Source organism: Harpegnathos saltator, unplaced genomic scaffold (genome assembly GCF_003227715.2).
Source record: "Harpegnathos saltator strain DR-91 unplaced genomic scaffold, Hsal_v8.6 scaffold91, whole genome shotgun sequence".
NCBI lineage: Eukaryota > Metazoa > Arthropoda > Insecta > Hymenoptera > Formicidae > Harpegnathos > Harpegnathos saltator.
In genome coordinates this window covers 599,949-625,640 of record NW_020230719.1, presented here as the reverse complement: position 1 = coordinate 625,640, position 25,692 = coordinate 599,949, and the positions used below count along the sequence as shown (strand labels likewise).

At 46.1% G+C, this 25,692-nt stretch overlaps 1 protein-coding gene across 5 annotated transcripts; it reads right to left on the bottom strand.

Annotated features, from left to right (window-relative positions):
* Positions 1–2,427: 2,427 nt before the first annotated feature.
* Positions 2,428–24,308, bottom strand: LOC105189617 (sodium-coupled monocarboxylate transporter 1). 5 transcript variants are annotated; one of them, XM_011151850.2, is made up of 15 exons: positions 23,698–24,307; positions 13,089–13,281; positions 12,425–12,584; positions 11,943–12,008; positions 11,778–11,829; positions 11,573–11,640; positions 8,186–8,340; positions 7,962–8,102; positions 6,974–7,198; positions 6,517–6,700; positions 6,347–6,433; positions 6,093–6,262; positions 5,706–5,864; positions 4,136–4,259; positions 2,428–2,489 (listed from the first exon to the last, which is right to left on the bottom strand). In XM_011151850.2, exons 2-15 carry the CDS (start codon positions 13,274–13,276, stop codon positions 2,454–2,456), a joined length of 1,815 nt encoding a protein of 604 aa, XP_011150152.1. In that variant the 5' UTR covers positions 13,277–13,281; positions 23,698–24,307; the 3' UTR covers positions 2,428–2,453. The 5 variants fall into 5 exon arrangements, with proteins under 5 accessions (XP_011150152.1, XP_025163356.1, XP_019699955.1 ...); XM_025307571.1 differs by lacking the exon at positions 23,698–24,307 and adding an exon at positions 18,005–18,509; XM_019844396.2 differs by lacking the exon at positions 23,698–24,307 and adding an exon at positions 18,258–18,509.
* Positions 24,309–25,692: the final 1,384 nt, after the last annotated feature.

Below are 25,692 nucleotides of genomic sequence, written 5' to 3'. Positions count from 1 at the left end.
GATAAGCCCGTCGTTGGAGCTCGCGCGGCCCCGGCGGGATGAAATGGTAACGCATAACGGCGCGGCGAGCGACGTCGTATCGGGGCGTTCTGGACTTCAGACGCTCTCAAACTGAAACGGACAAAGGCGAGGCGCAAAAACTGCCGCGCGCGCGCGCGCGCTGGCGAGCCGGCGGGAAAATGAGGCGAAGTGCGAAACGCGTCGCAGCATTTTTGCGGCCGACGACCGCTCGTTGCTATACGCGCTCGTTCTCCCGCTCCCTTCCTCCCTCCCTCCCTTCCTCCCTGCCCCTTCTTTGCTCCCTCCTCATTTTTCCTGCTCCCCTCCCCCCCTCTCTCTCTCTCTCTCTCTCTCTCTCTCTCGTTCTTTCGCTCGCTCGCGCTATAACGTATTTGCGAGATCCGCCGCGTTGATGGACATATAATGCGACGTGTGATTGTAGGCCCGCCAATCGCGGCCGATTGTGCCCCTGAAGGCCCGCTAACTATCTCAAACTAGCCCCATTCAAGCCTCGCGACCTCTCTCTATCCGCCTCTATCCGTCTATATCCGCCTCTGTAGCGCGCCACCTCAGCCACTCTCTACCCCTTTCGCTCCTCTCCGAGCCCCCGGGTCCCTTCTCCGACCCTCCGTCACCGCCACCACCACCACCGCCGCCGCCGCCGCCGCCGCCGCCGCCGCCGCCGCCGCTGCCGCCGTCGCTACCACCGCCGTCGCCGCCGCCGCCGCCGCCACCCACGCGTTTCCGCGCTTCAACGTTAGCGCGCGACTCTACGCGCGCGTCTCCGCACGATTTCTCCACGTTATGTGTGTATGTGTATAATATATGTGTGCGTGTGTGCATGTAGTGCGCGTGTGTGTGCGTGTGTGTGTGTGTATAATATAAGCCACGTAGGACGTATGTGGAAATTCCGAATCTATCAGCCGCCCAGACGAATGCAAATGGCGCATGAAGCGCGCTTAATAAAGCCCGCGCACGCAACTTGCGAATCGCAATTTTCTTTAGGACGTGCCGCCCCGTCACGATCGCGCGGCCGCGCCCGCCGGCGGAAAAATTCTGCACGGGCTCGCGCGACGCGCATCGACGCGGGGATTCATCGGGATATTAAATAAATGCTTCGTCACTTAGCGGCGTCCCGGCGAATTCGTGTCGCGAATGCGTACGTGGCGGGCGCTCGCGCGCGACTTTCAACGACTCAATACCCGGTTTGATCGCGCTCGCGAGCCCGTTTTTTCGGCCGCGCGGGAATGTTCGCGATCGCGCGAATCGCGAGCTGAACGATCAAGCCCGCAAAAATTCGGCCGGGAAGCGGCCGCGGACAAGTCATCGCGACGAGCGCAGGCAGTTTATTGCGGCCGCTGCTTGCTCTGAACAAAGGCTGCTATTCAGAGACAACGTGTGAAACCGGAACAATCTTGCTTTGTTCCTGGTTTGGTTAGTCCTTCGATAGTCCAGCCCGTGGACTGACGATAAACTGGGGCTGCGCTGTTCAGAAATATTTTTCCGAGATGATTGAAATTTGCCATCCGGACCGAGGGAATTAAATTCTTTAAGCGGTGTTCATAGCAGGATCTTACATATTTAATCGTCCTAAATTTTTCCTCAGATACTTCGCAGCCAGTGAAATTCAATCACCATCAGGGAATTGTCGAAACGCGACTTTTCAGGCTCGTGTTTGCATCTTGAGTTTGCTCTTTTATCTTTTAATCTGTGACAGTAAAATTATTCTCAACTGATACATCAAATAAAATGAAGCGAAGTACGGAGGCTAATTCGACCACAGAGGAGAAAAGTTTCCCCGTGGATTCGGTATTGAAAAGAAAGAACAGATGTACATACACGAACACAGGACATAAGGCCGAAGAAGAATGTTGGCAGGAAATTCTTGATGATACCAACAAATATGTCAGGACATGTACACACGCCTGTAGCAGTTTTAAAAGGTTAAACCGACCTCAGACTACCCCAACAGGTAGCTTAAGTTTAAGCTGGGTGTAACGCAAGACTGAGTTACAAAAATGTGTCTTTGAATACAAAAGTGTCACTAGGCTCTTCTTCTTCTTCTGTCGTTGGACTATGACTAAACCAAGCTCGTTTGATCTCCTCGAGTGGCACTTGAGATATATCTACAGCGCGATAAGTCGTATCGTCTAAATTGCCGTGTACAGCACGTCACGCGTATACTGACGTGTATAAAAAATATCACTTTGTGCCTTGTCGTAAGGCTGGCCGCGATCGCTCGGCACGCACGTTGCGTTCGATCGCGTCCCTGGGCGTCCCGCGGCTCCGAGGATCACGTAGTTGTTCTCTACGTGCCCGTCTATATCTCGCCGCCGTAAATGCGCAAACTGATAAAAAGCAGCCGCGGGAAGGGCGACGACGAAGTTCTCGGCTGGATCGGGTAATCTCGTGATTCGGGCTGCTTTGTCATAGCGTAGGCTATCATCGGCCGGTCACAACGGTACATTCGCGAGCGTCTGCTCTCTTGTCTGCGGCAATAGCGAGTTCTCTTAAAATTCCCGGAGCCGAAATTCTCCGGTCGAACGCAGCGCTGAGATGAGATGTGCTCGCTGCTTGCGAACTGTGGTCGCGATAACGAATTGAAATTAATCTTATACAGGGTGGGGAAAGAAGGTCGGACTTCCTGAATAACCTTGAAAATATGCAGGATAGAAAAAAGATTAAATATAGAAGCTGTAAGGTTTTAAGTGACGCATCACGTAGAAATTTTTGTACCTTGGACTTTGGACAGCGTTATCGAGGGAAGATCGTAACAAAACTTTTGTCAACGTGATAATTTTGAAATTTCCAGAGGTCAGGTTAGCAAAAATCAAAGGACTGTATTGTAACGGCATATTGTTGAGACCAAATGGAGTAAAAGAAAGTCCAGTGCCACTTTTCCTTCCGACAAATAATTGCCGAGGTATCGTAAGCCAAACGTTGATAAAGTTACCAAGCTTTCCTTAAATATCTCAAAAAATACTAGGCAGGTGAAAAAATGTTTCAGGCAAAAGTTGCTGAAATTAATTGGTAGAAAAAGACGATGTGATAAAAAATGGGGGTTTCCATTTAAAAGATTCAAGGTGATCTTCCGGTGACCTTGATGACGCTACTCAAGGTCATCTTGGTAGAGCTATGTGATGCGTTACTTGAAACCCTACAACTTTTGTATTTAACATTTTTTCCATCTTGCATATTTTTAAAGCTATTCAGAATGTTGAGGCGTTTTTCGACCCTGTATACATATTACTATTATCTTTTTCTGGGAAAATAAACAAAAATGTGAATAACGTTTGTAATTTTCGAGAGAAATTAACTGTTTTTATATATATATACTCAATGTATAGGGTGTCCGGAATCTTTTGGAAATGAAAAATTGTGAAGGTTGATCAGATCAAACTGAGAAGAAAAGTCAAGTAACATTTTGCAACAATCGCAATAGTTATTAAGTTATTAATGATAGAAAATGATCACATCTAGAAACTATTTTAATTTATAATTGAAAATATTTGAAAATTTACATACTTATTGCAAAATGATAGATGACTTTTTTTTCAAAATGACTTAATCTACAATTATATGACGGCTATTGTCTAGCGAGAGGTTCAATATTAAGGGTTCAAAGTTCAATATACTCATATCCGTCGCTAGACATAATAGTCATGTAATTGTAGATCAGATTGGAATCGTAGATCATCCTGAACATAAAGGTCCTTTATTATTTTGCAGATAAGCACACAAATCAAGTTATCAATTAAAAGAGCCTCCAGATGTGGCCATTTCCAACTAGATTTCTAGATGTGGATGGACATTAATAACTTAATAACTATTGCGATTTTTGCGAGATTGGGGGTACTTGACTTTTCTTCTCAGGTTGATCTGATTAATCTTCACAATTTTTCGTTTCCAAAAGATCCCGGACACCCTGCGTATGAAGCACTCGGTATGAGTGAGCGCTGCTGTAACGTTGCTGACATGATAATGTCTTGGGCATTTTTTGCTGCTACTTTTCTGCCCGGGCGAGCAAAATATGTTATAATTTCGCGAAGATTCAACTCTGAGCGTAGTTTTAGCGATTCAGTGAGACGACCACATCTCTTCTGTCAGCGCGATGGGAAAATACTTGTAACTGTACCATGACAGGGTGCGACTTCCGGCCGCCTTCGAGGTCCTTCAGGAACAGATCCGCCGACACGCGCGAGTCGCTCGTCCGGAGCCATTCGTCCAGCGTGCTCGAATGTTTCTGCTGCGGTAACCACCTGCGAAGCGACAGTGACGTTCATTTCCCCGTGGAAGTTTCAGAGTCGCCGGGCGCCGCACAATGGGGATAAATAGAAATTTACCGTTCAAAAATCGCTAGAGACCACAATTTTATAGCAATCGAGATGCGTTTTTTTTTTTTAATTAAACGTTGATCAATGTAAAAAAAAACTGTCGAGCCCGATTTTTGAAAACATTCTTTTAAATTTTGCAGTATTAAAAGGAATTTGTAAGAAATTATCAAGTTTTGCGAGCCTCTGTTACAAATGGAAGAAACTTTCCATTTTTTCGCTGCGCAGTACAGTGTACTAAGGTTTTCAGCATCGCTGATTACGAATCTGATACAAAACTCAGAATTTGGCAGTTAACAATTGCTAATCTCCTGTCAACATAAATAAAATCATTGTTTTAACGCAGTATGTGCGTTGCGATAGATAGAGTATACAAAGCCGTTCAACATAAGTGTGAAGTCCGATATGAAGTATGATAAAAATAACAAATTTAACGGAAAAAATAATTTGTTTATAACAGAATTGTTCTCACGAAAATCAAATATGTAGCTTTGATCTGATGTTTTCAAATCATCAAGCATCAGGTTTTCAAAACAATAATTTTCTAAATACATTGTTTAAACAATTTTGTTACAAACAAATTATTTTTGCAACTTTTTCTCGCCGAATTTGTTCTTTATACTACTTACTAAGAAGACAAGATTGAAGAATTATCCAGCCAGTGAAGGCAAAATTAAAATAAAAAGTTGTCCGACCAATGAAGGCGAGATCAAATATATTTTCTAAAATACATTAATTCCCATCGTTTTTTAATAAATTTTCTGCTGCGGCATCTATAGTTTTGATTTTTTGTAATTTGTTTTGTAGGGATGTGCGAATCAAGAATTTTTCTGTCGAATCGAATCGAATCGAATCTCATTTTTTAAATTCGAATTCGAATCGAATCAAATCCATGAAATTTCATTCGAATTCGAATCAAATCGAATCGAACCATTAAAAAATTTAACATGAATATTAAACGTGCAAATAATGATGGAAGATTTTAATATGAAAGGGAATATTAATATTGTAATATTATCTTAAAATAAAATATATATTTAAATATTTATAATAATTTATAATTCAGTTATTAATTACAAGTTAGGTTAATTACAGTAATTAAACATTATTAATTAATAATTAATTAAAAATAAGTTAAGGGTTCAAATATACAGGCCCAGATGGCCTGGTTTTATAACTGATACGCACAAACGCTAATATATTTCATTCGTATTCGAATCTTCGCGATTCGAGATTTTCGGATTATTCGGATTCGAATCACAGGGATTCGGATTCGAATCACAGGGATTCGGATTCGAATCACAGGGATTCGGATTCGAATCACAGAGATTCGGATTCGAATAGTTCGCACATCTCTATTGTTTTGTATTTTACCTGTGAATCACCGGCGAGAGCAGGCTCCTGTCGACGCACGAGGGGTCGTTCGCACCTGTTATCCAGGTAACCAAAGCGCCCACCAGCAGCACCACCAGCGTGCCGAGAGGAGCGAACCAATGATACGACAATCGGTACAACGGGAACACGTCCGCCTCGCTGAAAAACAATGGAAACGGCGGTTGATGCAGAGCGACTCGAACCGTTCTCGAGGAAGACTGCGCCTGACGCAGCCGCCATATCGTATGCTAATCGGTCTGTTTTATCGCCCCTCGGGATTTAGCGAAACGTCCCTCGTGCTTTCTTCTTTCTTATTCGCGTGAAGGGCGTTAGCTCCTCGGCTCGGAGGGAACTCGGCGGAGCCGAGTGAAAGCGGATCTTGCTTACTCGTGTTGTTGCTCGAACATCAGCGCAAAGTCGTGACTGACGTTTCCGCAGTGCTCGTAAGGTATCGGCAGCTTCCTCGGCCTCAACACATCTGAACCGATGGCTGCGTTCGCCCCGAAGCTCGCCCAGCCGGACACCGCGAATCCGGCGATGGTACCGATGAAGGCACCCTGAAAAAGTAACGAAGTAGCTGTAGAAAAGCTCTCGTTCGCTCTCCTCCCGAGAGAGCTCGGCTGATATCTCGTCGAGCGTACCTCGGAGTTTGCCCATGGGAACAAGATTCCCAAGGTGAAGACGCCGAAGGACGTCCCGGCGGCGACGGCGGCCAGGCTGTTGGTCACCTGGCGCACGATAAAAGGTTACCAGCAGCGCGCTAACGTTTGTGAATAGCAAGGCAAACGCGAGATACGGTTCAGACACTCACGGACAAGACCCCGCCGAGCTTCTCGACCAGGAACACGAAACTCAGCGCGAGCAGGCCGAGCAGGACGACGAGCAGTTTGACGAAAATGCCGGAGCACTGTTCGCTAGGCTTCATCTTGAAGCAACCCTTCACGAAATCTTCCAGAATCACGACGGACGTCGAGTTGAGGCCCACCGACAACGAACTGCGGCAGAAAACAAGACCGGATCCTGACTCGCTTGATCGAAAATCAACACTCGCCCTCGGCAAAATCAGCTGCCGTAATCGATGACTGATAATTGCATAATATTGTATTAATTCGCATCACGAGGGTATAAATAAGAAATAGACAAGCGATAAATAAGATAAAATATGTGATATTTTACGCGATAATGACACGATAATGACACGACCTGGCCAGTAATAATAATATGCAATTGATAAATCGACAACAACCGGTCGCCCGTCAACGCCGTACCTGAGCGCCGCGCCAAAAATCCCGGCGATGAAGAGGCCGGGTATCCCGTGCAGATGGCGAGCTATCTCCATGACATAAGCCGGCAGCAGTTGATCGTCGGCCGTAATTAAGCCGGAAACTCTTGGATCGCATTTTGGCGGCGACCACCAAGCGAGGAGGACCAGGCCGCACCAGCAGCACAGCGAGATAAACACCATTATGCCGAAGGTAAATAACGCGATGGACCTGCAATCGTAATGTCGTCGCCAAGGATCCGCGCGAGAGAGGGAGAGAGAGAGAGAGAGAGAGAGAGAGAGAGAGAGAGAGGAGAGAGAGAGGAGGAGGAGAGAGAGAGAGAGAGAGAGAGAGGCGACATTTCTCACGGCGTGCGCGCTGACGGAAAAGACGAAGCTGAATCTCGCGAGAATCACGGTTTCTTTCGTGTCTCGGTCTTTTGCTTTTTGCTACTCGAAGAAAAAGAGTAGCGATCGGCGTACAGTATATAATTGTTATCATCCTTCCTCTTCCGGATGTACGAAAATGATCGCTAACCCTTTGCACTCGGAATGCCAGCACAGCTGGCATAGACATTTATTCCGGCAACTCGGAGTGCCAGCTGCGCTGGCATGAAACATATCTAACTTTTTCAGGCTACAATAGGTGAAATTTCGTCCCACGCAAATTTGTGGTCTTGTGAAAAAACTTAACCACACTGACACACACCGACAATTTTATAGGTGTTTGTTCACATCATCAGTAGTGACAACATTGTGATAAAACAGAGCAAAGCAGAGCAGCGACGAAGTACGTGTCACATTTGGAAAAATTATAAGATGCAAAATAAAAAAAAAATGTTGTCAGCAAATTTATGTACGGATGATACAATTATCGAGTTGGTGGGAGGAAATGTGGAAATATTTCGAGCGCAAAGGATTGATATATCCTCGCGGCCGGAAGCACGTCAGCGGCGCGACGGCGAGAACGCGTTGGAACGGCGCGATCGGCGTACCACTGGGACATCCTGGTGCTCTCCAACGACCTGTATCGCTGCACCATGGTCTGATTGACGGAGATGTACGCGGTGCAGTAGAGCCAAGAGCCGAACAGCACCGTCCACACGGTGTGCCTGGTGTAGGGCGACGGGTCGAAGCTGCAACGTAGGGGAAGGTGAGGCAGATCTCGAAGGACACGTGCGCGTGCACGGCTTCCGCGAAATCCTGTCGCGACTCTTACTTGAGGAACTGCACGCGATTGAGTTCGCTGGCCCTGCTCCAGACTTCGGACACTCCCCCGATGTGATAGGTACCCAGGGCGGTCACCGAGATCACCGCCGCCACCATCACGCCGACCTGCAGGGCGTCCGTCCAGACCACCGCCCGAATGCCGCCCTGCTCGAAAGGCCGCCAGTGAAATCGACGGAAATCCACGCGCGCGTGTTTTTAAACCGGGAACGACCTCCGGGGTCGGACGCAAGTGCGGACGCGGATGGGAAATGGATGGAGCGCTACCGCTGTCCAGCAGGAAAATCGCTGTCCCGGGGATTGCGAAGGAACGGACTCTTCTCCGTCGGAGACGAGAAGTCGGATGACGGGGAACACCGGCGGGCGATTTAAAAACGGGCGATTGTTCCGAGCGGCGTAATTACGGAAGATTGCGGAGATTGCCGGCGATTACATCGATCACGCTCCTCGCTCCTCGTCAAGCCGCCGAAACAGAAGGAAGCGAGACGCGACCCGGACGTCGCCGCGCGATTATTTATTTCCGCGATAATGGGACGGAATGGCTTTTCGAGTGCTTAGAGATAACAGGCCGGCGGGCGGGCGGGCGGCGCGCTCGCGCACGCGGCGCATAATAAACAAATTTGTAAAGAGCCACTCAACCACGATAAATTCTCATTAATACGAGATCCAACAAATTGCTCGGATAATTACAGGCGCGCGATCCCGCGATTAATCACTTCAGCGCCGGCTTTGTGATCCGCCGCTACGATAACAACCGCTCGACGTTCTCCGCGCCATTGTTTCCCCCGCGCCATTGTCGGAGGGGGGCTTTCAGTTTCCGTCCATAAACATTTCCAGTACCTAAGGCTCTCGCGTGAGATTCTTCGCGGCATTGTCCACCGAAAATTGTTTCCTACGGCAGACCGTGTCCGAGGAACTCCAGCCATCCCGCGGGAATTCGGCGAACGAGCCTCCCTCGGAAAATTAGCTTAGCCCTCCCTCACCCCCCCCCCCACCCACCCCACCGACGAGACCGTTTTCGTCGCTCACCAGCCTGGCACCCGCGCCACGCGTCCCTCGCTTATTAACGTTCACGAGCGCGAGACACGTGTGCGTGTTGCAATCGTTGGCGCGATCGCGGTTCTTCGATCGTTTTCTCATCATTCCCTTTGTAATTGTTCTCTCTTCCTCTCGCCCTCCCCTCCCTTCACGCTTCCTTGACGTCACGTCAAGACGGACGTGACGTCAAGGAAGCGTGAATTCGAGGTTGCTTATTTCTCGCAACCTGACACCGTACAATTAATTGACAGCTGAAGCGCACAAATGTGTAAAACACGAATTACGAAGCGTCGTTGACGTGCGAAGGAGACGTGAAGAGTTTGCCAATTACTTGGATTAACCCCTGAAGGCTACCCCCGATGACTGACTAAAGTTTCACCCCATGCGAGTTTTTGATCTTGTTAAAGAAACGTAACCGCACTGACAACAGTAATTTTATAATTTTCAATTTTAATTTCAACTTTAGTTTTACGGCTGTTTAATTTATTCGCACCATCAGTAGTGACAACATTATGACAAAACAGATGTCAATTGTCGCATATATTAGATTGGTGCAAAAATAATTGCGGTTGTTATCAGGTTTTTTTTAAGTTTGGCACCGATTCTTCTAGTTATTTTTTGTTATAGTCATGTGTTACATCATTCTAAACAATGAGATTGGCATTACTGATTTGAGTTATTTATGTTTATTGTTTTCATTCTTTAGTATTGTTGTTGGATATGACCTCTTAAATCAGTCATGGAAAAAAAGAAAATTCGCGCGATTTTGTTGTATGAGTTTAAAGTGAGACGTAAAGCAACGGAAACTGCTCGAAATGTCAAATTTGTTTTTGACGAAGAGTCAATTAGTGAACGTACAGCAACAACAGCTGGTTCCAAAAATTTCGGAAACGAAAGCTTTGAAGACGAGGAGGATCGTGGACGTCCTTCAACTGTAGACAATAATGACTTAAGAACCATTATTGAAGCGGATCCACGTAAAACAATTCGAGAAGTGGCAGAATAACTCAATGTTCATCACTCAACAGTTGTTCGACATTTGAGTGACAGTTGAAAAAACAAAAAAGCTGGGTAAGCTAATGTACCGAATTACGTCACTTTAAGCAAAAAGAATTAATTTTTAAGAGTTTACTTTTAAAACAGTAACTTGATGTTAGGTAAGACTATCAATCTTATTAAAAGTTATTATTTTGTTGTTTAGCGCAAACACATATACAAATTAGAAATAAACAAGATTATTTATTTATATAAAGGACTTAAGTGTGAACTGCAAATGTCTCGAATTACGCTCATTGAAATTGTAGGTCTCAATTTACGCCATCGATTATGCATCAAATGACGTCACTCTATATTATATTATATTATATTATATTATATAAAAACGATATAACTTTATAATATTATACTGTTTTATCATCTTTCATTATATTTTTATTTATTATCTTTTATTATATATTTTTATTCTACAAAATTAAAACATTTTATATTACTATCTCATTTTATCACATCATAAGATACAATGTCACTTCAAAGGTCAGAGTAATCATTTAGAAGCAAATTCAGTCGAAAATAGTCAAAAGTGGCAGATCTTTGATACGGGCTTTTGAAATTGCTTTCCACGGAAAATCACATTATACTATTTTCGTATACTTACTTTAGCGGAGCCACTTGACACATCACCTCACGACTGCTTTCCGGCAATTTTTAGATACCTTTACTCAGTGCTGTGTTTTATTACGCGCATAGAACAAGCTAAGGTGACGTAATTCGGATCAGTGGCGTATTCGGTATGTTTAATACCTTAAATGGGTGCTGTATGAACTAAACAAACTGGAGGTGTAATTTTTCTTCGAAGTCTTCGTATTCGAAGCTTCGAATTTCGAAATTTCGAGCATTCGAAGGTGTTCGGGAATCAAACGATACTTTTGTTAGCCACGGAATATAGAATATATAGTACGTGCAAAAACAAAGAACGCAGCCTCGGAAACAACCGCTTCTTCGAATATATCGAAGCTTCGAGGAGAGATATTTTCGAAGACTGGTCTTCGGAGCTTCGGCATAAAAAACTCGAACTTCGAAGTTTCGAAGTTGACTTCGAAGCTTCGAATCATTCGAATTCGGAACTTCGAAGCTGCCGAAGAGTAACAGCCCTAAAACAAACATCAATTATAAAAACCGCAATTATTTTTGCACCGATCCAATACTTGGCTACAAACCTAACAAGAGACGTTAGCTCGGGGTGTGATATTTGGTGGTAGCTTTTAGGGGTTAACAAGGACAATTGTCCTGCGCGCCCAGCGATCGGATCTCTTATCAGGCGGACGCGAGACTATCGGCTTACCAGAACGGTATAGAAGACGCAGACGGTGCAGACGATCGTCCCGATCAAGTGTATGTCGATGCCGCTCACTAAAATTGAACAATGACGAGTTGACAGAGAGAGAGAGAGAGAGAGAGAGAGAGAGAGAGAGAGAGAGAGAGAGAGAGAGAGAGAGAGAGAGAGCGGCTCGAGTGCCGCGCGAATAGCAAACTCCCCGGCGACATACCTTGATTCAATGCCAGCGCGGGGACGTAGACGACGATCGACTGGTAGAGTACCTGAAATCAGTCGGCTGTCTTTATTCACGCGCGAGTCCGCCCGGGATGGACCACGAAGGCGTCTCTCGCGCCATGACCCGAGCCGAGGCGGCCGAGGCCTCTGCGAAACTCACCACGTCGAAGACGAAAATGAAAGAAATGAGAATCCGCACGGCTCGACTGAATCTGATTTCCAAGTACTAAAAGAGGAGGAACGATACACTGTGTGAAGCTGGGCGCTGTTAAACGCCGTACATCGCCGTTCTCTAGATTTCCTGGAGTGGAGTCTCCTCGCGCCGGCGACGAGGCTAAAAAGCGCCGCTTCGTGCTTCTCGCAGCGAAGCGAGAAAACGTCGGTGAGCCGCGAGAGTGGAGTCTCGAGCTCGAGCTTAGAGCGGGTCCTGACTGAGATTTCAATCGATTAGAACACGCGACTGAGCGGGTTCACTCTTTGCTTCCGAGTACCCGCACTCGGCGACTCCGAGCGAAGAAGTCGCCGGAGAATCCCATAAATTCGAGAACTCCGCTGAAATTCCATCCCAAGAAATCTAGAGAGTGCGTCGACTCGCGAGCGCCCGCGGAGAGTCGATCTTGCGAGCTCGACTCGCTCACGCACCTCGTAAACGGAGCTAAGTCTCAGGGTGGTGAAGACCGGCAAGTAGACGGTGGCGACCACGAGGCCGGAGAAGAAGATCGATATGATCGTGATCCAATATTGCGTGCCGAAGTTGTAGATCTCCGCCGGGGTGCCGAGAATCGTCACGCCTGATATGAAGCTACAGTTACGATCGGAATTGATTAAATATCCTGCATGGCTAATCGAGATCGGGCTCGAGAACCGAACGACTCGAACGAGCAACAATCGCGTGCGGTGATGTCAATCGCGTTGACGCAAAATAGAAACAGCTTAGAACGAGCGCCGCGGACGCTTGGAAACGATCCGTCCTCTTCTCTCTCTCTCTCTCTCTCTCTCTCTCTCTCTCTCTCTCTCTCTCTCTCTCTCTCTCTCTCTCTTCCTCTTGCATGGAAGAGAGAGAAAGAGAGAGAGAGAGGGGGGGAAAGCGGAATTTTGCGGAAAATCTAAGAGGGTGAGGGATCTGAGAAGGGAGGGAAGGCAATCGTCAACAGATCGCGTCCTTCCTCGGCCGCTTCAAAATTCCTCGCGTCTCCAAGCGTCTCTCGGCCGTTCGTTTCTTCCTCGCTTGCTTCCACTTCGCTTCGCTTTCGTCTCTCCGGTCGTTTCACTCGCGCTTAATAGTCTGAAATGCCGCCGTACTCACCTGGCAACGAGAGACGCGGACACGGGGAAGAGGCCTAGGCTCTTCCCACCGAGCAGGTAGTCCTGCGTGCTCGACTTTTGCGCCCTTCTGAAGTGCCATAAGCCGGCCGCGGCGGACACGAGGAGCATAAACGCGAACACCAGCCAATCGATCCAATGGAAGTATCCTCTCTCCGATACGGCCGCCATCTTTCCTGCAAGCAAGGAAGGTGAGATCACCTTCACGCAAGAACAATCCGAGAGTCGTTTCCTTCGACCTCTGACAGTCATGACGAAATGCCGATTTATAGGATTCGGACACGCACGCGGAAAAGCCGAAGGCAACACGTAAGCAATAAGCGAGTTGAGCAATCGCAGTCGAATATTTTTGGGCCGCAGAAGCAACATGATGTCGATCGGTCAGTTTCCTTACGGCTTACGTCTTGCTTCAGTCTTCAGTTTTTCTGTGTGCCCGCGCTCTTAAGTTCATGACATGAAGTGGAATAACGTAAGCGACAAGACGTAAGCAGCGAGCTAATCAAGCGATCATGAGTGAAACGCAAACCGTGACTGCTTACGCCCTCAGCTTGCATTGCTTAATTCGCTCATTGCTTCCCGAGCAAAAAATTCTTGGGGCCATCCTGATGGAGCATAAGGCCCCGACAAGGCTGAAAGTAGGACACCCTAGAAAGAGGTACCTCATTATTACCGCTTACAGGCTCCGAGATGGATCTTTTGGGGATACCTTAGATTTTACGAAATAAGGTTTTGATAAGGAAAAACTGACGAGGGAGGATTAGAAGGATTTTTCAAAGATGCCTTAGATTTAATAAATAAAGCTTTGATAGGAAAAGCTGAGAAAGGCATTAGAAGGGTTTTTTAGGGATGTCTTAGATTTAATAAGTAAACTTTTGATAGCGAAAGCTGAGAAAGGCCTTAGAAGGATCTTTTAGAGGTGCCTTAGATTTAATGAATAAGGCTTCGATCTGGGAAAACTGATAAGAAGAAAACTTAGAAGGATCTTTTAAAGATGCTTTAGACATACAAAGTTTTGTTATAGAAAATTAATAAAATCTGAAGCGTGTAATAAAATTGTCATAGTTTAGTATTGTTTTAGTAAGTACGCTCTGTCTCTGGTTTTTTAAGGATTTTTTAATTATACCAATTAAAAACAAATTAAATTAAACAATTAAAAATAAATTTCATTAGTTATATTAGTTGCCATATTCATTAGTCTCTTCCAAGGATTTTTCTAGTATTGCCTTCGTTTTGAAATGCAGCAAACTGCAATAGAAACAGTAGCAGGAATTTTATGTATAAAGAATGCTATATTTTATTGTAAAGTATGCTATATTTTTTAAATAAAAAATTCTTGTTATATTCTAACAAGGTTATAAAGAAATAAAGAGATTACAGTCTAAATTTCTTGGAATGAAAAGAACGGATATTTTTACTCAAGCAATAATAAAAATATTTCCTTATAGGGTCCTATTGATATTGCCTTATAAGGACCCGTTACACCATTTTTTAGACATCTCGTAGGGCCCTTGTTGTCCTTTCTATCCCTACAGGGACTCGATTAATACGAAGGAAAAATAATCAGACCCTTATCAGAGCCCTATTAATTTTTCTACTCGGCTTGCGTTTTCCTACGTGCCAGCCGCTTTACCTCCGCTCGTCCAGCGGTCGAAAGTCTTCCCGGCCTTCGCGATCTAACGAGGAGTGCGCCCGAACAGACATTATTTAGAGCTATTCACGGAACTGAATGCTAATGTCGACAAGCGCAATCACGCCGTCCTTAAGCGGTGGCCGCGCGCTGCGGAACAGAAATCGTAAAGTCCCCAAGTCGTAAGGTCGTAAGTAAATTGATCAATCGCAGTCAATTACTCTCCTCGCGCTTGAAGAGTGATCGGCTGGGATTGGTCAATTTTCTTACAACCTTAGGACTTTAGGACTTTGCGACTTCTATTGTAGGCTTTAAACGCCCGAGGTGCATTCAGGCAGACGCTATAAGCCCGAACGCTACCAACGTTGCTCGCGGAGCCGATGCTAAGGGTGTCGATAGCGTTTGCGTGATAGCAAGCTCCGTGGCGTAGCGTCGACGTTATAGCGTCTGTCCTTCGCCCCCCCCCCCCGCGGTTGCAACACCCTCCGGACATTTTCTTCAACGCAATCGTAGCGAGGTAATAAATACGTCGCTCGACAATCGCCTGCGGTTCTGGGCGTTCACGGGGCTCGCAAACGCTAACGCTAACCCCGAGTGCGTTCGGGAGAACGCTATTAGCGTTACCGAAACTGCCCGTGGAGTCAATAGCGCGATAACGATAGCGAGCTCCGCGAATAATAGCGTTACCGCGTTATAGCGTCGTTTTCGCCGTTAAACACCTTCTCGGTTTTAACGTTTCGAGAATTTATCGCAGCGCCATATTGTCTCCGTTGCGTAAATAAATAATAGTAAAATAATAAGCACAACGTATACCGGTATCGTTCGACCAGGTTTGGGAAATAACTCGTTACTTGTAACGAAGTTACAGTTATTTTTTTTGGTAGCTATAACTTAACTTCGTTCCGTTTTTTTCCATCTGTAACTGTAACTTGACTTGGCTACATTTGTTTGATAACTAGTAACTGATTTAATAGTTACTTTATATATTTCAAACTTTAGTTTCTGGCAGACTAGCGCGATAACGTGACGTGCGATGCTTGATATCCAATAAGCGTACAGTTATATTCTGGTTGCATTTGGAAGACGCGCTATTGCGTCATCTGTCTTCATCGTTCATTAGATGTAAAACAAGGATAAAATGACGCAATAGCGCTGATAATCTCCTCTCCGAACGCAACCTGTATTTCTTTCAAAAAAACTTGTACGCCTATTGGACATTTCCGTCGCCGGTCCTTATTTGTTAACATAACTTGCGTTCAGCGTAAAGTGCGCTGCGTGGTTTCGGTTATATAAAAAATTTAAGCAATAGATAAAATATCTCAATCTTCGGAGAAGGATTGTAAAATGCCATGGCCAGCATATGCAGAAATATTCGAGTTACAGCAAAAACTTGAAAACGAGAACAACTGGACATTTCTCTGCTCAGTTGTTATTAATAATCTTAAAAAAATAAATATAAATTGCTCATTTGAATTAACGAATCTAATTCTAATAAAAATTATATACGATATGAGGAATATGATAATCAACAAACTACTTTTATGCAAAATTGAAGGAATTTACACAATTACGAAACTTAAAATAATGGCACAATTATTGTAAAAAAAAGTAACGACTCGTGACTTTCTAAATAACTATAACTGCAGCATGTTATTTTTGAAGGTCAGTATCTTGTAATTGTAACTAGTTACTTTTTCAATGAAAAAAAAAACTATAACTGTAACTGGATTACTTTTACAAAGTAATTTTCCAACTCTACATTTGACGATCATGTGCAAACAACAATAGCGTAGCGTTAGCGTTACTGCGATGTAACGTCGTTTCCGCAGCGTTTAAACGCCTTTTTGGCTATAACGTTTCAAGGATTTATTATAACGCAATTATCAACATCAACATAAATAAGAGTAAAGCGCTTTGAGCGCTCACGGAGCTTCCAAACGCTAGCCAATGTTTTAAGCAAGCTTCTTAACTCGCCAGCAAATTCGCTGGTCAAAACTTCTTCTAAACGTTCGATTTTTATTCGCTAGAGTCTAAAATTTAGGAGACGCGGCGTCTGGCTCAAAGTCGAACATGTCCAACTTCGTCGCAGCGACTATTGGACGTCGCGCGTCTTCTAAATTTTAGACGCTAGCGAATAAAAATCGTACGTCCAGAGGAAGCTTTTACCAGCAAATTCCCAATTTTAGACGCTAGCGAATAGAGATCTATTGTTTAGAAGAAGTTCTCACCAGCGAATTCGCCGGCGAATTAAAAAGCTTGCTCAAAATGAATGAAAGGCCAAAGTGAAATAAAAACCCTTGCCGAGATCGGTTTCGGAAACGTTTTAGTTATAACGTTTAGTTATAAGTGTAGATATAACGTTTTAATTACAAGTTTTAGTTATAACGTTGGTAGGCCTTCTAAGGATCACGCTTGGACGTCAACAGTTATATACTGTTTCTGTTTACAAATCTGGCTTTAGCTACTAATTTTGTGGTATTAGATAGAGAAGTGGATAGACATTTTCTTACGTATTATCTTGAATCTTCTGATCGTAACGTCGATCGCATCTAATTAATTTCGTACTTCAGTTAGTTTCAGGCCTACCAACCTTACAACTAAAACCAAATTTCCTGAAACTGGTTTCGGAGCAGGCCTAAAAGCAGCACCGTGTGAATTACCCTTTAGTCAGCCATGATAGCGTTTCTTGGCATCTAACTCCGTGAACAGCCTGCAGCGCTAAAAGGCGCCAATAGCGAGCGCACCCTGTCACTGTACTCGACGATTACCGAATAGTAGCGCTACGTCATACTTATTCTTCAGATAAAAAATCTCCAGGGTGTTCGAACTGAGCTTAAGCTGAGCTGGAAACAACGCTACAACATGGCAACCCTAAAAGCGAGAGTCTCGCGAGAGAGAGACAGACTATCAATATCTGCCACTATCTCTCTCTCTCTCTCTCTCTCTCTTGGCTTCTGCTGTTCTACTTTCTACTTCTCTGCCAAGGGGTGAATTCTCCCTAAATATTCGTATTCACACCTAGGCAAAAAAGCAGAAAGCAGAAAGGTAGCAGCCGCGATCAGAACTCGCGCTGATGGTCTGTCTCTCTTGCAAGAGTTTTTCTCCCTGTCATTCTCTTGACTTCTGCCAAAGTGTGAATCCGCCCTAACTGAGCTTGCTATCGCTACCGTTGTCGGCTTCGCGCACAATCTCGACAATGTTACACACTATACGAAACTAGAGTTGCGCCGATTATCGGCTGATCTCTCTCTCTCTCGCTCTCGCTCTCTTACCGGATGGTATCCGAAGAAGCCGGAAACGCCGGCGATCGGCGGGCCGACAGCCTCGATCGCCGCGCGATTTCGGAGCGCGCGCCGGAAGTACGTAGGAAGTGCGTACGCTTGTAAAACAGCGCTACAGTCGCTCAATTACAGCGCGTGTCGGGGCTGTTGTTCGGCGCCGTTGCAACCACGATGACGAGACGAGCGAGATCACCTTCGGGCCGCGCGCGTGCAGGTATTAATTACTAAGGACTTAATGACTCACGTCGCTCTCAATAATCGCCGCATCCGAACGGACCAACTTTTCACGCACGCACCAGCGCGATCGGCGTGTGTGCGGGTCACGACACACCGCGTTGTTATACGCTATATTATCGCGCACCACGTTATTATATGCCGCGGAAGGATACGCGTGCTTAGTCGGTCGCACGTCTCTGACGCTCGCGAGAGCGAGAAGGAGAACCCGTTCCGCCGTCTCGCTCGCCGAGACGGCCGATCTCTCTAAAGCCGGCAGCACACGGTGCTTGTTTTCGCGCCGGATTGCTCGCTGGGATGAAAATACTGCGTTCTGATTGGTGCATTTCCGAAGATGAATGGAAATGCACCGATCAGAACGCAGTATTTTTATCCAGCGAGTAATTCAGCACAGAAACAAGCACCGTGTGCCGCTGACTTTAGATCGCCGACGAATCGTGCCACCTGATGACTCACGTCTCTCCTCACCCCCCCCCCTCCCTCTCTCACTCTCTCAGTATCTCTCGGGTTACAAGATTGCTGCGCCGATATTTTTAATACGCGAGTCCTCCGGCAAGGACTATCAGCTGGCGCGTCGCCAGGGATGTTTCGCGCATCGGTTTTTTATTAGCCCGTTCGCGTCAGCAATCACGTCGAGAGACTGTCAGCGTCGACATAAACGCGCGGCTAATTAAGCGCGCAGATGGAAGCCGCACGCGGAACGAGGATTTATACCGCCGTGCGCGCGCGCGCGCGCGCGTCATCGTCAATTGATCGGGAAGGATACTGGCGCGACGTACCGCGACGTTCGACGACGCGTCGCGAAGCGCATTCTGATCGTCGACGTTCGCTTCTCGCGACGACATCGCGACCACGCGCTGACCCATGGATTCCTCCGCACGCACGTACTCGTCATTTATTCTCGTTAACACTGAATGACAATCGCGGCGACATTCCGCCGGCCGGCCGGCGCGGCGGCCATCGCTGAAGCATCGTGCTCGTCTTTCGGCAAATGCTATGGGCTACAGCGAGCAATTCCAACCTGGAAATCCTTCAGCGTTTCCAATCAAAGGTACTACGTGCAATCGTGGACGCATCATGGTTTGTTTCCAACGAGCAGATACATTCGTACCTACATGTATGTGCACAGTTCGAGAACAGGCATCAAGACAGCAAGTACAAAATATCTGTCGCGACGCAACAATCATCCAAACCTGCTAGCGGAAAATTGCTCCATGATGGGACTGCAATCGCCTGAAAAGTCTAACACCTCGGGACTTATCTAATTAGACACGACCCTGGTCGCGGCGTCGCACAGTGCGGCCAGGTGACATTTTTTGGTTGAAAATTCTCTAGAGACCTGAATTTCCAACCGATCATCGACACCAATGGATGAGGTTGAACCTGAATAAATTCCAAAGAGATCTATCTAGCCGAAATTTTGAAAAAAAACTATCGGTTCAGGGTTCATGGGTTTAGGGTTTGTCTTAAAACTTAATGTTTTATAGCTGAATATTCAATGTCGAGTATTATTAGGTTCTCGAGCTATGGCTAGATTGAGTTCTTGAACTCAATCTGAGGCTCTTGATATATACCGCTTCATGCATCCACGAGCTGAAAAGTTCTCGGATTGATAGATTCCTAGGTTGATTGACCATGGGCTTAAGACTCCAAATCCCTCGGTTTTGTGCTTAACAGGTCTATATTTGATGTTTTTGTATTTTGGGCATATGAGTTTTGGGTTAATGGATTTCCGGTTCAAGATCGATAAATCTCGAGGTGTTTGTTGATTGGTTTCATAGTTTCAATCCGCTGAATACGCTATTAGATAGAAATAAGTATCGAATAATGAGTATTTCACAAGTTTCTCGCGTTTAACGATAATTTTTCCTCTTTTGGAGCTAGTAATTCGAGAAAAAATTTTTTTCTTTTTATTTTGGCAAGACAGATCTCTTCGGAATTTAATCAGGATCAACCTCATCCATTGGTGTCGGTGCTCGGTTCGGTGGAAATTCAGGTCTCTAGAGAATTTTGAGCCAAAGAATGTCATCCGGCCCCACTGTGTGCGTCGATTTAACTGTCTTGATCAATACTATGATCGTCTGTACAGTATTGAAACTTTATTGTAGATTACCAAATCCTGACCCTTAAATGTATACGAATCACCCGCTTATTACCATATTGATAGACCGCGGTGATCTTACCAGCAGATAAAAAAAATCTTTCGGCAAAGATTCGCGAGATCGAGCCGGCGACAAAAGGACACGTCGATCGCCCCTCCCCCGAAGAGGCGACGATCGCCGGAGGAGGAGGAGGAGGAGGAGGAGGAAGAAAACGCTAGAGGCGCGAGGCGGAAAAAACCGCGCGTCGGATATAAAAAGAACGGTTGCAACGGAGGAATCGCTTCGCGATAAAACAAGATCACTCGGGTTAAAAATATCGCGAGGAACAAAGGAAGGAGCGTGTCCCCTCCCGAGGGTGTGCTCCTCCGTGCAAAAGACCGACCGACGACGCGATGCAGTTCCATTGTCGTCGACGTCGACGCCGTCGTCGTGGTCGACCAAAGACGCGCCCGTGCGGAGCTGCGAGCTTAAGGTTCCGTTATTTTCCAATCAATCTCGCCGAGGTCAATTGCTCGTGGGTCGCGTGAGAGCGAGTTAACAGGCGGAAACTGGTCCTCGCGAGCCCGGGCGAGCCGACCGCGAGGACACGTCGAGTCTCGTTGCGGAAGTGAAGCTCGCGGGGCGAAATCAGCGCGTCATACGCAAATGAAATCGTCGCCGCCTTCGGTCGTCTTTACGGCTGCCAGATGCAAACTGATGATTTCCGGGACATTTTTTAGGCGACGGTTGAAAAATAGGTCGTTAGAGAACTTTATTTGAATTTGAGAGATGGAGGGGTAAGGCCCAGTTGCACCGACATTATTTTGGTCTTAAGTGAGACTTAAACATAAGTCTATCTTTATCTTTCTTAATAAATAAAAGACAGAGATGTATTTAAGTCTCACTTGAAACCAAAATAGTTGCTGTTGCAACTGGCCTAAGAAGGGGGTTAAGAGATGTCGTTGTGTACTTGCAATAAATAAATGCGCGAATTAGGTATCGGCAGAAAGAAGTTTAGACATAATAACCCGTGTAATTGAATTCTTTTCCTTGTTTCTTTTTTTTTTATACTACAGAAATGGCTTACTTGACATCAATTTTCTCAGGTGGCACGTCACAAATTTTTTCACTTTATAAATCGCGCTGACTGCTCTCAGATTTCTCTCTAGTACCAATTAGAAACATGAGTATTATGCTTATAATTTTGTTGAAATTCTGATTTTCCAGGACAGAAGACTTAAGTTCCGGGACACGGCTCAAAAATTCGGACAAGCTTAAAAATTCCGGGACAATCCCGAAAATCCCATCTGGCCATCTGGCAACCCTAGTCGTCTTGCCGCTCCTCCTCCTCCTCTTCTTCCTCTTCTTCTTTGACACGACTTGGACTTGGGGGACGAGATTCTTGAAAAGCACGGTATCTCCCCGGAGCGCGACATTATCTCCCGAATTACGGCCGTTCGGACGGTTCTCCGTTATCGCTTACATGCGCGTCTATTGTGACACCGGTCAAAACGACGAGATGACGAGATGATGTGTTATCGGGTGGCATAAAGTTGAAGATGCTTGCATTTCATAATGCTTGCGTTTCATAATCGCAGTTCGCTGCAACCGATAACGCGAGCGGAAAAGTCCGTCGCTTCCCGGAGAGGTAAATTAAACAGCTCGCACCGAGTCCGGCAGAACACTCGGCGATTGCTTCCTCCTCCCTCCCCTCCCCCTGCCCCTCCTCCATCTCGCATCTTCCCTCCGCTTCCTCGCTTCTTCCCCGTAACGTCCCCTCGACGTTACGTGCAGCCTGCAGCACGACGAGTAATTTCGACGGGCGACCGCGTCTCGCTCTGCATTACCGACGGCGCGCGCGGGGCTACGTCGCGTCGACGGACGATACGGCGTGTTTCCATTTGTTATTTAGTTATATAAACGGTCGTCTTTTATATTTAGTACGGCCGCCGCGCCGCGCGCGACGACTCGCTCTCTCCCACACAGGCGCGTCCAAAAGATGACTGTTATCGGGAAACATGCACACATTACTCCGAAAATATGCACATGTTACTGATACGCATTATCAGTAACATCGACCATCGATAAGAACGCTGGATTTTCACCGGAAACTTTCTTTCTTTTCCATCGGTGGGAAAGCGATTTTACTTTTCGCCGGAAAAGCCGCCTCGATAATCTGCCTTCCCGCGAACCGACCATGAGCACGCTCTTCGGCTTCGAATTCGAGTCATTTAACCTTGACCTTGACACGCAGCCGGGAGGGTCGCTTTGTTCGTCAATCACGTCGAAAATCCGACGATCGACGCTGCAAACTTGGACTTTGAGCATCCCGCTCGCGCGAGGATGCTCGGCGGGTCACCTTGCTCTCAGCGATTACGCGCGACGTAACCGGCCGGTTTTGCATTCGCGGAAACCCGCCCGGCCTTACGTCTGTTTCTCGTCGCTAAACTAATATACGAGGAACTGGAAAAGAAATGCTAAAAATAGAAAAATGATACTGGAATAATAAGAGAAAAATAACAGGAAAAAGAGGAAATAATAAAAAGAAGGTGCACAGTCGGGAGCTGGTGGGGAAGAGAGAGAGAGAGAGAGAGAGAGAGAGAGAGAGAGAGAGAGAGAACCTGCGCGAGAGAGGGAGTGCAGGCGGTTCGGCGATGAGAAACAAACCTCTTGCTATTTTTACAAAGTACCCCGCGACAGAGAGCAGATCGCGCAGGTGCGAGTCCGAAACCGCGAGAATTTCACCGCTAAGGGAGCGCCCCCCCCCGCCCCCCGCCGGCGTCCGATCACGTCCAGCCGGTTTCGACGACCGCTCCGACGACATTCGTCGTAAAAATTTGTTGCTGAAAACCCCCGAGAGAGCGGCCACACATCCCTTCTTTTCGCCTAGTGCACACTAGTGCGGTGCAAGTTAGAGCGAGAGAAAATACATCCGTCTCGCTCCAACTTATCGCACTAGTTGAGAAGCACTTCGGAGAAGAGCGAACCTTTTAGCCCCGCTTCTTCCTAGTGCCCCGAAAATAATGAGGCCGCTTGGCTTCATTAGACGCCGGCTGCTCACGAGAGGAGTTCGATGCGCGCGGCGTTCGTGACCTCGATATGTGATTAATAACCGTGAGCGGCTCCCTATCTCTCTCTTCGATCTGACTTGGATATTTCCTCTAACAAATTCTGCACGCGTGACGCGCACGAGATGCGCGCGCCGCGTCCCTGCGCGCGCACTTTTGAAAAACGGTCTTTTTCAAAACAAACATGCAACATTCCTTCCTTGTTCCCTCCCTCCCTCCCTCTCTCTCTCTCTCTCTCTCTCTCTCTCTCTCTCTCTCTCTCTCTCTCTCTTTGTCCATGGATCTGTCTATCTCAACATACCTTTTTCCTTGATCCTGGAGTCTGAGATGCCGTGCCGTAATTCCGGGGATTAAAACTGCGAGACGTGCCCCGCGTCGGATTCGCGAGAGCCACCTCGTCGACGATCGACTTGCTGACGGCAGCAGCTACGGGGAGAAACACACTGAATCGATTCTTCCGAGCGCGAAACGAAACAAAATTCAGCGAAAAAACAGCGGAATCTACGTCGCCCCACTGCTCCTCTCTCTCTCTCTCTCTCTCTCTCTCTCTCTCTCTCTCTCTCTCTCTCTCTCTCTCTCTCTCTCTCTCTCTCTCTCTCTCCTCACGCGGGGAACTGCAGTCACATGGCGCGAAAATAAAGCGTGCGTCACGTTCGCGTAGAAGCGAACTCGCCAGGCGGTTCTCGGCCTACACCGACATATGCCGTCGTTATCGTTAACGTTCGCGGAGCGTGAGGCTCACATACGGCGAAGGTGCGCCGCGTTTACCGGCGTTTATCGCGTCGGAGGAGCGGAAGCGGCTCGCGTTGCGAAGCGCGTGTGAAATACACGCACGCGATGTGTTCGCGAACAGTGGCGACGATCGACTGAGCGCCGCGTCGACGACCACGATGACGATGATGAGACGATCCTGACTCGCCGGACAAATCAGTGCCCGTGCCTTTCGCCGAGAAAAGCCGAGATTAATAGGCAATGGCCGGCCGCGCGCACAGCTTCGCCCGAGTCGATTGTATCGATCGATTGTATCGACACGTCCGCGTCGCGGCCAATCGTAACACGCGGCGCGTGCGCCGCACAGTGGGAACAAATAGAATTTTACTGTTCAAAAATCACACAATTTTGTAGCAATGTTTTTTTAGCAATCTTTTCATAGCAATCGGGATGCGTCTTTCCTTTTTTAATTTTTTAAATTAAACGTTGATCAATGTAGAGGAAAACTGTCGAGCCCGATTTTTGAAAACATTCTTTCAAATTTTGCAGTATTAAGAGGAATTTGTAAGAAATTATCAAGTCTCCTGTCAACATAAACAAAATCATTGTTTTAACACAGTATATACGTTGCAATAGAGTATGCGAACAAAGTTTAACATAAATGTGAAGCCTGATATGAAGTATGATGAAAAATAACAAATTCAGCGGAAAAAAGTTGCCAAGTAATTTGCTTACAACAGAATTGTTCTCACGAAAACCAAATATGTAGCCTGGACCTGATGTTTTCGAATCATCAAGCATCAGGTTTTCAAAACAATCATTTTCTAAATACATTGTTTAAACAAATTTTTTATAAACAAATTAATTTTTGCAACTTCTCTTCGCTGAATTTGTTACTTTTCATCGTACTTCATATCAGAGACTTCACATTTATGTTGAACTTTGCTTGTATGCTCTATTGCAACGTATATACTGTGTTAAAACAATGATTTTGTTTATATTGACAGGAGATTAGCAATTGTTAACTGCCAAATTCTGATTTTTATATCACATTCGTAATCAGCGATGCTGGAAACCTTAGAAAACCTTAGAAAACACTGTACTGCGCAGCGAAAAGATGGAAAGTTTTTCCAGAAACGACCGACCGGCCTTGTTCAAGATAATTCACTGTGGCGCCATTTGTTGTAGAGTATCGCGAAGTGCTGGAGTGTGCTGGACACTATGGCTTATATTCTGAACTCTCTTTTATCGTCAAAATTATAAACTATAAAAGTGGCCTATGAGCCTCTTAATTGCTTGCAAGCCAACTTTAGAGTCACTTTTAGTGATAAAAGAGGAATTCAGGATATGGATTTTAGCATTTTATTGGCATTACGAGAACGTTAGTTTTTGTTAGAGTGAAAATTATCATAATGAGGGCAAAGTAGCTCAAGCGATACGAAGCGGTATTAGTTTCGTATAACTGATATATTAATATATGCTCATGCATGTATGAAAATAGTTTAGAAAGTCAAAGTCATTCGTTCGGAAATAAATGGGACGGTACAAAGAAGTGGGCAATGCTAACGGTTTATTCGAAAGGGAT

Bases quoted from the DNA above. Each gene is read 5' to 3' on its own strand.
- LOC105189617 (XM_011151850.2), bottom strand. From the start codon at position 13,276: ATGGCGGCCGTATCGGAGAGAGGATACTTCCATTGGATCGATTGGCTG. The intron at 12,009-12,424 runs GTGCGTGAGCGA...CTCCTCTTTTAG, and splicing joins GACTTAGCTCCGTTTACGAG to TACTTGGAAATCAGATTCAG. The intron at 6,701-6,973 runs GTACGGCGTTGA...TTTCTGCCGCAG, and splicing joins ATTTTTGGCGCGGCGCTCAG to TTCGTTGTCGGTGGGCCTCA.